This window comes from Orcinus orca, chromosome 19 (genome assembly GCF_937001465.1).
Source record: "Orcinus orca chromosome 19, mOrcOrc1.1, whole genome shotgun sequence".
Lineage (NCBI taxonomy): Eukaryota > Metazoa > Chordata > Mammalia > Artiodactyla > Delphinidae > Orcinus > Orcinus orca.
Window position 1 is genome coordinate 11,531,007 of NC_064577.1, and position 12,637 is coordinate 11,543,643.

The following is a 12,637-nucleotide window of genomic DNA, read 5'->3' on the forward strand; positions in this document are numbered from 1 at the left end:
CCCCCGACGACCCAGGTCACCCATATTTCCAATCTCAATATCCCCAACCTCCTCCCCAATTCCAATGTCCCATCAGTTCCACTTTCAGTGGCCCAAGACCCCTTACGTTACGACCACCTAGTGTTTCTGAGGTCCCGCCCTGGAGCCGGAGACCCCGCCCCGGGTTCGCCATCTGGAGAGCGAGGGAGGAAGGAAGGATACAGACCCAGGCGTTCACCCCACCTCCACCCCCGCCCCCGACATCCCGGCCAGATAAAGGAGCCGAGGCCAAGAGGGGAGAGAGACCCCGCCCCCCTTGAGAAGAAAGCTGAAGCCCCTGCAGGACGGGGGTAAGAACCAGAGACTGAGGGAGCCAGACTCCTGGGTCCCCCTAAGAGGGTTGGGGCTTGTTGATGGTAAGAAGACAGAGGCCCAGAAATTGAGCTAAACTAGGGATCCGGGACTAGAGAATGGACTTTCGTGATTCGGGGAAGGGAGCTTCGATTGGGATTTGGAGGGGTGTGGACCACGGGTCATCTGGGGTCTCCAGGCAGGATCGGACTCCTGAGACCAGGCGCGCGGTGGGGCAGAGGGGAAATGGGGGTGCTGGAAGGGCACTGGGAGTCTAAGTAAGGGCGCTGCGGGCCGGATTCCTCACACTTGCCATCGACGCCGCGGTGTGGGAACCTTCAACTCGCTCCAAGCGCTGTGGAATCTAGAGGAGGAAAGCGAGCGATGCTGTGGTTGAGGGTAGAAAGAACCAGATGAATTAAGTGAGGCTGCGTGAGCCGGGGCCGGGGGCTTGGCTCTAGCTGCACCTCAGCAGGAAGAGGCAAACTGCGGAAGGGCAGGCGTCTTAGGACGGCCTGGATCCCTGAGCCCTCTCCTTGGCACCCGCAGGCCTGCGTCGCCATGGGCTCCACCGCTGCCCCGGAGGGAACGCTGGGCTACGTCCGCGAGTTCACTCGCCACTCCTCCGACGTGCTCGGCAACCTGAATGAGCTGCGCCTGCGCGGGATCCTCACTGACGTCACGCTGCTGGTTGGCGGGCAACCCCTTCGAGCTCACAAGGCAGTTCTTATCGCCTGCAGGTTCGAGGGGTGGCTCAGGGGTGGGGTGGGACCAAAGGGAAAAGGGGCGGAGCCCGAAGGTCTTTGGGAGGGAACCCGAAGCCAAACCTTCCAGAAGCAGGAGGCGGGGCGTCCGCGACTTGGGGGCGGGGTGAGAGTGGGGGAGGCGGGGCTTTGTACAGGGGCGCGTGTCTCCCTTGGTTCCCCAGCCCCTAACATGACCTATCTTTCCTCTCTTCAGTGGCTTCTTCTATTCAATTTTCCGAGGCCGTGCAGGAGTGGGGGTAGACGTGCTCTCCCTGCCTGGGGGCCCCGAAGCCGGAGGCTTCGCTCCTCTTCTGGACTTCATGTACACTTCACGCCTACGCCTCTCTCCGGCCACTGCACCAGCCGTCCTTGCGGCCGCCACCTACTTGCAGATGGAACACGTGGTCCAGGCATGCCACCGCTTCATCCAGGCCAGGTGAGGGAGCCCCAACTCGGTGTTCCTCATGGGTGAAGTGGCATCCTAGGTGTCAAGGGCAAAGGCCAAGATTAGGAAATAGCACTAATGTCCATCGCACTTTTCTCAGCTATGAACCTCTGGGCATCTCCCTGCGGCCCCTGGAGGCAGAACCCCCCACGCCCCCAACGGCCCCTCCGCCAGGCAGTCCCAGGCGCTCCGAAGGGCACCCAGACCCACCTACTGAGTCTCGCAGCTGCAGTCAAGGGCCCCCCAGTCCAGGCAGCCCAGACCCCAAGGCCTGCAACTGGAAAAAGTACAAGTTCATCGTGCTAAACTCTCAGGCCTCCCAAGCAGGGAGCCTGGCAGGGGAGAGGAGTTCTGGTCAACTTTGCTCCCAGGCCCGGCTCCCCAGTGGAGATGAGGCTTCCAGCAGCAGCAGCAGTGAAGAAGGACCCATTTCCGGTCCACAGAGCAGGTACAGAAACTGGAACCCCCCGCAATTTGTAGAGGCGGCCTCAGCTCAGAGGCACAGCCCTTGGGCCTGGGTGGTCAGGAACAGGGAGTGAAGGAGTGGGCTTCAGAGACACCAGCTCACCTTAGGGAGTTGGCCAGAGGTCAGGCTTACTCTGTAGGGTGGGACTTGGGCAGTGAAATTGGACATGGCACATTGGTCCATAGTGGCTCACCTCCAGAGGGTAGGCCTATGGCAACAAGTCTTCCAGGGGAGAACCCCACCACCGCCGCCGCCATATAATCTCTCCTAACCCTTGTCTCTGGGCCTTGACATCTGCCTAGGCTCTCTCCAACTGCTGCCACTGTACAGTTCAAATGTGGGGCTCCAGTCAATACCCCCCATCTCCTCACACCCCGGGCTCCAGAGACCACTGGGTCACACTCTGGGCGGGCTCATCCACCACCAGGTAAGAGCCCCTCCTTTTACCCCCTTCTTGGATTTTCTCCCATGGCTGCTCAAGGCCAGTTTAAAGGCCCAGTCCATTTCCTGCTGATTAGACTCACCTAGGGAGCTTTTAAAAATCCCATTGCCCAGGTCACACCCCATAGATCAGAAAGTCTGCAAGTGGGAGCCTGGCATCAGTACTTTTTAAAGCTTCCAGTGAACAGCACTGTTTGGGAACTTCTGGCCTATTTCCATCCAGGCCTGAGTGGTCAGCCCAGGGCTTGGCAAGGCCTCTCTGGCAAGCTGTCATCCAGAGTGGTGCAAGAGAGAAGAGAGAAACAGAAACTTCCACCCACGAGTAGGGGCCTCCACCTACCACCACCGCTATTGGAGTGATTAGCAGAGTACTCTGGAATCAGACAGACATGGAGTCAGATCTTGGCTTGTCCTCTCAATAACCATGTGACCCCAAGCAAGTCAAATGAGCTCCAGAAGCCTTAACAGTAAATTGGGAAAAAGAAAACCCGCTACCGTGTGGTTTGAGGATTCACTGGTATTGTCATTACCCACCACCCTTCCCAGGAAGTGAATTTTTCAGCTGCCAGAGCTGTGAGGCTGTGGCTGGGTGCTCATCGGGGCTGGACCCCTTGGCTCCTGGGGATGAGGATAAGCCCTACAAGTGTCAGCTCTGCCGGTCTGCCTTCCGCTATAAGGGCAACCTGGCCAGCCACCGCACGGTGCACACAGGTAGGGGAGGAGCGGGGAGAGGGCCCTGGCCTTGGTGCCCACAGCCGTCCCCTGGTAGAGTCCCTGACCTCCCTTCCTCCCTGCCTCCAGGGGAAAAGCCCTACCACTGCTCCGTCTGCGGAGCCCGCTTTAACCGGCCGGCTAACCTAAAAACGCATAGCCGCATCCATTCGGGAGAGAAGCCCTACAAGTGTGAGACGTGCGGCTCGCGCTTTGTACAGGTACGGCGCCCGTTTCAGAGACGGCTCGCAGGCAAATTTCCGAGAGGGCGAGGTGGGCCGAATGGGGAGGGTTCTGTCCCTCCCATTGGCGCTGTCTGAGGTCCCCTCCTCTCCCAGGTAGCGCATCTGCGCGCGCACGTGCTGATCCACACCGGGGAGAAGCCCTATCCTTGCCCCACCTGCGGGACTCGCTTCCGCCACCTACAGACCCTCAAGAGCCACGTTCGCATCCACACGGGAGAGAAGCCTTACCACGTGAGTACCCGACCTGGCTTGACCCAAAGCCTTGGAATTACCTTCCGTTTACCGAGGGGCGGAGCTCTGAAAGGAGCCGGCCCAGCGGTTCTAGACCTCTTCGAGGTGGGCGGTGTCCTTGTGAGTAAGGGGCGGGGGCCGAGGGTCGGGGTGGCAGGTATAGAAGTTAGGCTCCTGGACGGGGCGCTACCCTCCTGGAGAGGAGCTGACGGATGGAGAAAGCTTTGCTGAAGAGGGCGGGGCGTAGCTCCTAGGCCTTCCCCTGAGGATTTGGGAGCATGTAGGGACTAAAGAGCTTCTCTAAGATAGAGTGCTGGGCGGTTCTCCTTTGCTCAACACCTAAAAGGTGGTCGTGGTTGGGGAGGGACCTGACTCAGCTGTCCTCCGACAGTGCGACCCCTGCAGTCTGCATTTCCGGCACAAGAGTCAACTTCGGCTGCATCTGCGCCAGAAACACGGAGCTGCTACCAACACCAAAGTGCACTACCACATTCTGGGGGGGCCCTAGCTGAGCGCCTGCCCAGGCCCCACTCCCTTCCTGGAAGACAGGAAAGCTGCGGCTCACGCCTGGGTTCGCTGTCAGGCTTGGGCATAGGGGTGTGCAAGGCCCCTCGATGTCAGCGACTTGCCACCACCTTAATTTCTCACTGGGGAGAGCAGGGGTGGCAGATCCCAGCTTGATCTGCCTTTGTTTTGCTGGTCAAAACCTCTTCCCCACGATCACAATTGTTTCTGAGGAGAGAACGAGCTAGGAGCTGGAGGAGGGGAGAGACTGGAGGCCTGGTTTCCACCTGCAGCCCCCATCTCATCCGGTTTATCTGTAAATATAATTTATTGAGGCCTTTGGGTGGCACCAGGGCCTTCATTCTATTGCATTTCCCATGTCCCTCTTCCACAAGTGTGATCAAAAGTGACCTGAAACACAGAATGTGAGGTCATGGCTCTGCCGGCAGAGATTAGCACTTGGCTGCCTCCTTTGGCGTGAGTGTTTTGTATTATTATTGTCATAACTTTTATCTTTAGAGTTGTTCTTTTCCTATTTGCTTGTTGGTTTGTTTCAAATGGAGAAAGGGGTTCTCTGTGTCCTACCCCTCCAATTCTAGGTCTGGAAATGTAATTTGTTCTAGGGCAGCTCTGGGAACATGTGGGTTTATGGAATTGGGTCAGGAACCCTCTCTGGTATTCTGAATGTTGTAGGTTTTCTAGCAGGCCAGCACTGGATTAGACTTTTTCTGTTCTTCAAGGGTTACAGGAACCTATGGTGAGCCTGAAGTGGAGGTAATAAGTACCTCCTAGAGGCAGTGGGTGTGGGGCCTTTGTCAGTCTTGGAACTGGGGTGATGATTACAGGGGCTTTCTCTTATGTTCCTAACTGTCCCATTCGTCTGATCACCTAGGTCTGGCTCCACTGTTGTCTGTTTGATAGAACTCACCCAGGAGCTTGAGTTGGGCCCACAATCCTCCCACTAGGGCCCGTTCTTAGCACTGAGTTGATCCCTCCATGCAGGAGAGATCTGAAATTCCTCACCAGAGATGATGCAATCTTTTCTGATTCTGCCCAGTCTCTAAGCATGTTATGACCTAGGGGAGAATTATGAAACCCTTTATCTTGACTAAACAGTAAAGAGTATGACTCATCCTTTACTGCAGAGGTGTCTGGGTTTGAATGTTCCTTGGGGTTCTACCTGAGATGAACCTCTTCTTCCTTTAGTAGGTTTTCGGACATCTTCTGGCAAGTGTCCAGATTCCAGAAACTTCTTTGCCTCTAGAAGTCACAGCTGCTTGGTAACTTTCTTACCTTAGAAAAGCTGGGTCTGTGACCTGGTCTTCCTGTCACTGCATTCCTGTCCGGAACCAGTGAAAGCACTAGAACCTTCCACAGGGAGAGAAAAGGGGTTGAGTTCCACTATGGATTTTCTGTAGTTTGGGATTATGATCGGAATTACTGTTGGGATTAGAGATTTAGAAGATTTAAAAGACTGACTGGTGGACCCTCTAGTTGACCAAGTATCCAGGTAGGATTAAGAGGTTGGCTGAGGGGCAAAGTCTCTGGTGTAGGCCAAGTAGGTAGAAGGATAGGAATGGGTTGCTTCTTAACTGTGTGGAATGTCTGGAATGTTAGATGATACTCTGAAGCCTTGATTTTCTGTCCTGCCCCTGTTGCCCTGGGGGATTAGGGACATGGGGTGGAAGGTAAAAAGCACTTTGAATTTGCAGGGTGGAGGTTCCTCAAGACAGGTCAGTACTAGTGGCTGTCACTTGGGGACTGGTGAGAGAGCTACTCTTCTCCCTCTTTGCCTCTTACTCCCCACTGCAGAATTGAAGGAGGTAGGGGAAGCAGAGGAGAGAGCTGAGAAGGAACCATGATTTTTTTTTTTTTTTTTTTTTTTTTTTTACCAGATTGGGTGGGCGGGTGGAGAGTGCCAAGGGGTGGAGATGTTAGATCTTGCAAGATCAGAATCATGGAATAAAGAAGCCTCTCTGTGCTGCCTGTTGTGTCCTGGGTTCTTGCCTGTGGGGATCTGGGGACTGAGGGTTCTGAAGCTGGGGAAAGAGGGTATCCTATCCTTCCTGGATACCATCTTGGATTCTGTGCCCATCCCACTGTCCCATCCCACCAGACATTTTAAGTGGCCCTTGTTCTCCCTTTCCCTGCCCTTGCCTTCCGGATCATTGTGTAGGAACCAGTGACTTCATGAAGTTTCTCCGGAGCCACCTGCATCCTACTGCTCTGAAGTCACTTCCTGCCTGAGGTGTGGAGGCAGCAGGGAGAAACCAGGAAGCCACTAATAATACCAACATGTTGGGGGATGCATCTGTGCAGGGGAACTTAATGCCTGGACACCCTCTACCACCAACCACCACCACAGAAAATGGATAGGACTTGGGTGCCATAAGGATAATAGGAGCTGGAGGTGGCAGTGAGAAGGCTGTGTGGTTAGAGCCAGCGTGCCAGCTCTACCCCTCCCCCAGCAGTGGTGTCTTGGAATCCATCCAGTGCCTAGTACACACTTCTCTCCCACCCTTTCCCCTGTCCTGTGTGTGTCATGGGTGCACAGCCTTGTTCTACCCAGAGGTTAAGGGGTCACTAATTCTGATAAGTGGACTTAAATTTTGGACTTAAATTCCTTTTGGACTTAAATTCCTCATCCATGAAATAAGTCCATTAGCATGGAAGGAATAAGTTCCTTCCAACGTTTACAGTTTGTGGTTGTGCTTCTTAATCTTTTAAAACCCATGACCTGGGTTAGATTTTTTTTTTTAAGCACAAAACAAAGAAACTAAACTAAAACCTTCCTTCCCCTCCCACTGCAGCTTATCCCCTGTTTAAAATAAGACCAGCTTAAAATAAAATAAGACCAGCTAATATTACTTAACTCCTACTACATGTCAGGCTCTAAACTAAACATTTTAGTGTATAGATTTTCTAATTCAACTCCCCTGACAACCCTAAAAGTAGGTACTATTATTAGCCCCAGTTTACAAGTGGGGAAACCAGCTGAGAGGTTCAATGTCTTGGCCAAATTAAGAAGTGATGAAACCAGGATTGGAACTGTGATCTGATTCTAAAGACTGCGCTCTTAACCACTCTGTTATACAGCCACACCAATTTCTACATCTTTGGTACAGTCCCCACCAGCCGAAGTTCTAACTCCACTTAAAAAAAAAAAAAGCTTCTTGGGTATGATTACTTTTATTTCCCACGTATAAAATTATACGGCTCAATATGCTTTTTTAAATTACACAGCCTCCCTCCCCACCCCAGCCCCACTTGTCTGGGTATGACCCCTTGAGTTCAAATTTCAAGGTCAGTGTCCTAAGGATCTTGAAGCCAAGTCATTACTGCTCTATAAGGCTGGAGGAACTGGGTACTGGTTGGGTAGGAGGGGCTGATTGCGCCAGTGGTCATGGCTTGTCTCTAGTCTATCCCATCATGAGATCAAAAGCTGTGATTAGGAAGTGGTTGTTACTAGAGGACAGAGGAAAATGTTCCAGCCCCACTGAAGAAGAGGGCTGGTGGGGCTCTGAGTGAGCTCAGAGTTGCACTTCCTCTCCCCAGTTATTTTTGGTCTCTGTGACCCGAAGGTTTCCTGTTAGTGGGAACAGAAGGGACAGGAACGAGTTCCCAATACAGAAATCAACGCCAAGAGTCCAAGAGCCCAGTCTCCTCTCTCTTTCCTTGGCCTTTGAACCCACTCAGGAATCCAGGCATCTAGATTCTAGTGGCCTCAGGAGCTTGGCCAGGTATTTTATCTTATCTCATAATCCCTCCGCACCACCCACCCCACCCCCGCCCCGCTTTTCAGCTCCCGGGCCCCTCATCAAGCAAGTATGTGTTTTCCTCTCCTGAACCAGTTTACCAACTACTAACGCCCACGGACTCCTTACGTGCGCATCTCCGTGCTGAAATCTGGTCGAATTGGCCCGCTAGTTGGACAGGAGACCGAAGCTACCTCCTGGTTGGTTCCTGGGTCACCTAGGGCCCGTCTATTTAGCCTGCTAAAGTCCCCTCCTCACGCCTGCGCCCCACTCACTGCCCCAGAACAGGTTCTAAAGCCCGCCCTGCCCTTATGGCTCCGCCCCCTTCTGAGGAGTCCCGCGTTCTCATTGGTGAGCTACAGACAGGGATGTTGGCCGGGCTGGCCAGGTGCAGACACTTCCAGTGATAAGATAGATAATCCACCCTGAGACCTCAGGGATGGGGCCTAAACTCAGTGCTGCCCCCTGGCTCCTAGACCGAAAGTCAGCCCTCTCCTCCGTCTGTCCCGCCCAGGCCTCGACTCGCCGGAGCCACGCCCCCCGGCGCTGAGCGCAGGGCCAAGCGCCAGCCTGGTCTCCCTACCTATATCGCCCCCGCTAGGGGAAGGGCGCAGGCGCCTCACGCAGCCTCTCTGCAGCTTTCAAGCCCTCGTTGGTACTTTCCTCTCTACCATCCTCCGCTCCCTGCTCGGCTGCGAGTGGTCCGGCTGGGTGGGTGGGCAGAGGTGGAACGTCCTGAGCCCTGCTCCGGAAGGGGCTTAAGGCGGCAGTCCTGTTACCTCCCAGATGGCACTTAGGGCCGAGCCCCCCGACGGGGGCTGGGGGTGGATGGTGGTGCTCTCAGCGTTCTTCCAGTCGGCGCTGGTGTTCGGAGTGCTCCGCTCCTTCGGCGTCTTCTTTGTGGAGTTTGTGGCTGCGTTTGAGGAGCCGGCAGCGCGAGTCTCCTGGATCGCCTCCATAGGAATCGCGGTGCAGCAGTTCGGGAGTGAGTGCTGCGCCTGGGTCCAGAGTCCTGTGACCCTCGACCCTCGGAAGGGAGAGGAGATGCGGGGACGGTAAAGGAGATGGTGGGGGTGGGGTCAGTGCTGGAGAAGGACGCCTGAGATCTCTCAGAACACTTCCTCTTCTCCAGGCCCAGTGGGCAGTGCGCTGAGCACCAAGTTCGGGCCCAGGCCTGTGGTGATGGCTGGGGGCATCTTGGCTGCGTTGGGGATGCTGCTCGCCGCCTTTGCTACCTCCTTAACCCACCTGTACCTGAGTATTGGGCTGCTCTCAGGTGAGACCCTGGGCAAGGGCGGGTCAAAAGCCTGAGTCTTTTTGGCCTCTGGACTTTTACCTTCTTCCTGCTCCTTCCAAAAGGCTTAGGGAGACGCTGAGAGAAAGTTTTGGCTAGCACCTGTGCCCAGAAGGCAATTTTGTTTTTAATTACATCGGTTTATTTATGGCTGCGTTGGGTCTACGTTGCTGCGCGTGGGCTTTCTCTAGTTGCATCGAGTGGGGGCTACTCTTCGTTGCGGTGCGACGGGCTTCTCTTGGCGGTGACTTCTCTTGTTGTGGAGCACAGGCTCTAGGCGCGCGGGCTTCAGTATTTGTGGCATGTGGGATTTATAGTTGTGGCTCGCGGGCTGTAGAGCGCAGGCTCAGTAGTTGGGGTGCACAGGCTCAGTTGCTCCGTGGCCCTTGCTCCTTCCCAGACCAGAGCTCGAACCCGTGTCCCCTGCATTGGCAGGCGGATTCTTAACCACTGCACCACCAGCAAACTCCCCCAGAAGGGAATTCTTAAGAGAGGTGACTAAAATGATAAACACGTTAGGGGAAATCAGGAAATTCAAAGACACAAGCCCAGGGCTAGTGGGACTGGAGTGTAAAAGGAAGTATTACTGTAAAATTGTGTCAGATGTGAAAGCTGTGAAATAGATATCATTATCCTATTTACAGATGAGGAAAGGCTTTAAGCTTATGCAACTTGGCAAGTGAAGTTCACACAGCCAGAAATGGTAGAGCCCAGGTCTAACTCCAGAGTTCTACGGTAGTTAACTTTGCAAACATTCCAGAGTCCCATAAAGTATATTACCCCCATTTTGCAGATGAGATTGAGGCTAGGAGATTAAGTAAATAGACAAGGTCATACAGCTAGCAAGTATCAAGCTAGGATTGTAATTTACACCTGTGCTACCTTCTGCTGCTGGGCAGTGTTGGGATGATTGTGTGCCCTGAGCTCCTTATGGGTCCCTCAACCCCCATTTCTTCCTTTTTGACAGGATCTGGCTGGGCCTTGACCTTCACTCCCACCCTGGCCTGCCTGTCCCGTTACTTCTCTCGTCGGCGATCCCTGGCCACTGGGCTAGCACTGACGGGCGTGGGCCTCTCCTCCTTTGCTTTTGCTCCACTCTTCCAATGGCTGCTCAGCCAGTACGCCTGGCGGGGGGCCCTGCTGCTGGTGTCTGCCCTCTCCCTCCACTTGGTGGCCTGTGGTGCTCTTCTCCGCCCACTCTCCCTGGCCGAGGACCCTGTCGTGGGTGGCCCTGGGGCCCAACTTGCCAACCTTCTCCATCATGGCCCCTTCCTCCGTTACACCGTTGCCCTCACCCTGATCAACACTGGCTACTTCATTCCCTACGTGCACCTGGTGGCCCATCTTCGGGACCTAGATTGGGACCCACTGCCTGCTGCCTTCCTGCTCTCAGTGGCGGCTATTTCTGACCCTGTGGGGCGTGTGGCTTCTGGGTGGCTAGGGGATGCAGTCCCAGGGCCTGTGGCAAGACTCCTGATGCTCTGGACCACCCTGACTGGGGTGATACTGGCCCTGTACCCTGCGGCTCAGGCTCCCACAGCCCTGGTGGCTCTGACTGTGGCCTATGGCTTCACATCAGGGGCCCTGACCCCAGTGGCCTTCTCCGTGCTGCCTGAACTGGTGGGAACTGGAAAGATATACTGTGGCCTGGGACTGGTGCAGATGGTAGAAAGCATCGGGGGGCTGCTGGGGGCTCCTCTATCAGGTAAGGGGACTGGGATTTCCAGGTGGGTGCGGGCTGCCACGTCATACCATTCAGGGAGGGAATTGACATTATAGTTATGTGAATACTGCCCTCTGGTATGGTACATACACAGCCTGCATGGTCAACCACAGCAGCCCTGAAATGGGTCCAAAGTGGCAGGGTACCTACAGTTGGGGTTTTCAGAGGACCTGGTCAGACCTGGCCAGACATAACATGCCAGTGTCTGCCTTTTCCCTTGGCCCACTGGGCCCCAGGCCAGGGGTCTGAGCCATCTGGTCAAAGTTCTCCAGGCTCCTGATGCCAGAACCTTCAGACCCTTAACATTTTCCTAACTATTAACTGAAGGCATGGAAGAGAAGGCCACAGCTACTGGAAAGAAAGGCACAAGTGTGCCTGACTCCATCCGGATCCCCAAATCCCCACTGGCTGGTTCAGAGATCCTTTCTGAAAGCAGGAAGGTGGTTGAAATGGCCTTTTGAGGCCCCTGGGAAGCCTGAGTTCTCGAGCTCATCCAGTCCTACCTTGAGAGTTCTAATTCTCCAAGATGATGGGTTAAGGATTATTTTCTTCCCTCCACCCCAAAATGTGTCTGAGTCCCAGGAAACAGATCACCCATGTGTATTCTTTTTCTCTCTTGAATCTAGGCTACCTCCGGGATGTGACAGGCACCTACACAGCTTCTTTTGTGGTGGCTGGGGCCTTCCTTCTTGCAGGGAGTGGAGTTCTCATCACTCTGCCCCACTTCTTCTGCTTGTCAGCTCCTACCTCCAAGCCCCAGGACCCTGTAACAGAGGCACTGGATACCAAAGTCCCCCTGCCCAGGGAGGGGCTGGGAGAGGACTGAACTCCAGGAAGGGGGAGTCAGACCCAGAAACCCAGGGGTTGTTGGCTCCAGGTCTTCTGCCCCATCTTGGCACCCACAGAACCACAGTGCCTTAAGCATCGTTATCTGCCTCCTCCCCCCCAGAGCAGGCCTGGGGCTCCTGCGATGTGTGTGCCAACCCTTTGTATTTTGTCTTATCTCTTCTTTGCTCGCACAACCTTTTCTGAAGGATCCAGGAGTTCAGCCTGCTCCACTGAGCTGTGAATCGACTGTGGAAACTCAAAGGCCAAGAGACTTATCATGTTTTACATGTGATCTCTGGTGTTGCCTCCCACATTTCTTCCCTGAAGACAGATCTTTGGGAAAGAGGGATGCCCCTTTGAGATAAAACTGAATAAGAAAACCGGACAATAATCAGAACCTCAAAAAGAATTGGGTCCCATATGCCTGGGTTGGCTGAATGGGGTCACGCTGGGGACTGGAGGGGAGGTATCCAGGAGCTCTGGTGACCCAGAGCATTTAACCCTGGACTCTGCTCTCTGGATCACAGTTCCTCCTACTTGCCCACTGACCTCCCTCTTTCCCACTATCCCCTGTAACTTAGGAAAGAAATTAAGAAAATGGTGAGGGACATGAGGGGGGTGCTAGATGGGGAGGGGGAGATAAAGCTAAGAGAGCTGAAGTCTGGGGCTGGGATTCTTATGTTTTCATCAGGCCAGTAGAAGGAGACTGAAATGCAGGAGAGAGTTATCTGGGAAATGAGGATGGGGCAGCTAGCACCCATGAGCACCCCCCTCCTCCAACAAACTGAAGTTGATAGGCAGACAGTTTCTCAAAGATTTCCTGTTATAATGGCAAGAACTTGGGCAAAGAGAAACGGACTGACTAGACAAACACCCTTCCTGCCTCGCATGGCTTAGGGGGATCCTGTTCCTATCAAC

At 54.4% G+C, this 12,637-nt stretch overlaps 2 protein-coding genes across 6 annotated transcripts; both read left to right on the forward strand.

Moving 5' to 3' along the window:
• Positions 1-221: 221 nt before the first annotated feature.
• Positions 222-6,105, forward strand: BCL6B (BCL6B transcription repressor). Of its 3 annotated transcripts, none has more exons than XM_004266977.4 (9): positions 222-329; positions 880-1,070; positions 1,291-1,512; positions 1,622-1,969; positions 2,290-2,414; positions 2,975-3,139; positions 3,230-3,360; positions 3,478-3,615; positions 4,007-6,105. In XM_004266977.4, exons 2-9 carry the CDS (start codon positions 892-894, stop codon positions 4,121-4,123), a joined length of 1,425 nt encoding a protein of 474 aa, XP_004267025.1. In that variant the 5' UTR covers positions 222-329; positions 880-891; the 3' UTR covers positions 4,124-6,105. The 3 variants fall into 3 exon arrangements, with proteins under 3 accessions (XP_004267025.1, XP_049558633.1, XP_049558634.1); XM_049702676.1 differs by having other exon boundaries at positions 231-395; XM_049702677.1 differs by lacking the exon at positions 2,975-3,139 and having other exon boundaries at positions 231-395.
• Positions 6,106-6,754: 649 nt separating this feature from the next.
• SLC16A13 (solute carrier family 16 member 13) lies at positions 6,755-12,378 on the forward strand. 3 transcript variants are annotated; one of them, XM_004266951.4, is made up of 4 exons: positions 6,755-8,859; positions 9,007-9,150; positions 10,136-10,873; positions 11,518-12,378. In XM_004266951.4, exons 1-4 carry the CDS (start codon positions 8,661-8,663, stop codon positions 11,715-11,717), a joined length of 1,281 nt encoding a protein of 426 aa, XP_004266999.1. In that variant the 5' UTR covers positions 6,755-8,660; the 3' UTR covers positions 11,718-12,378. The 3 variants fall into 3 exon arrangements, with proteins under 3 accessions (XP_004266999.1, XP_033278962.1, XP_049558641.1); XM_049702684.1 differs by having other exon boundaries at positions 8,719-8,929; XM_033423071.2 differs by lacking the exon at positions 9,007-9,150 and having other exon boundaries at positions 6,756-8,859.
• Positions 12,379-12,637: the final 259 nt, after the last annotated feature.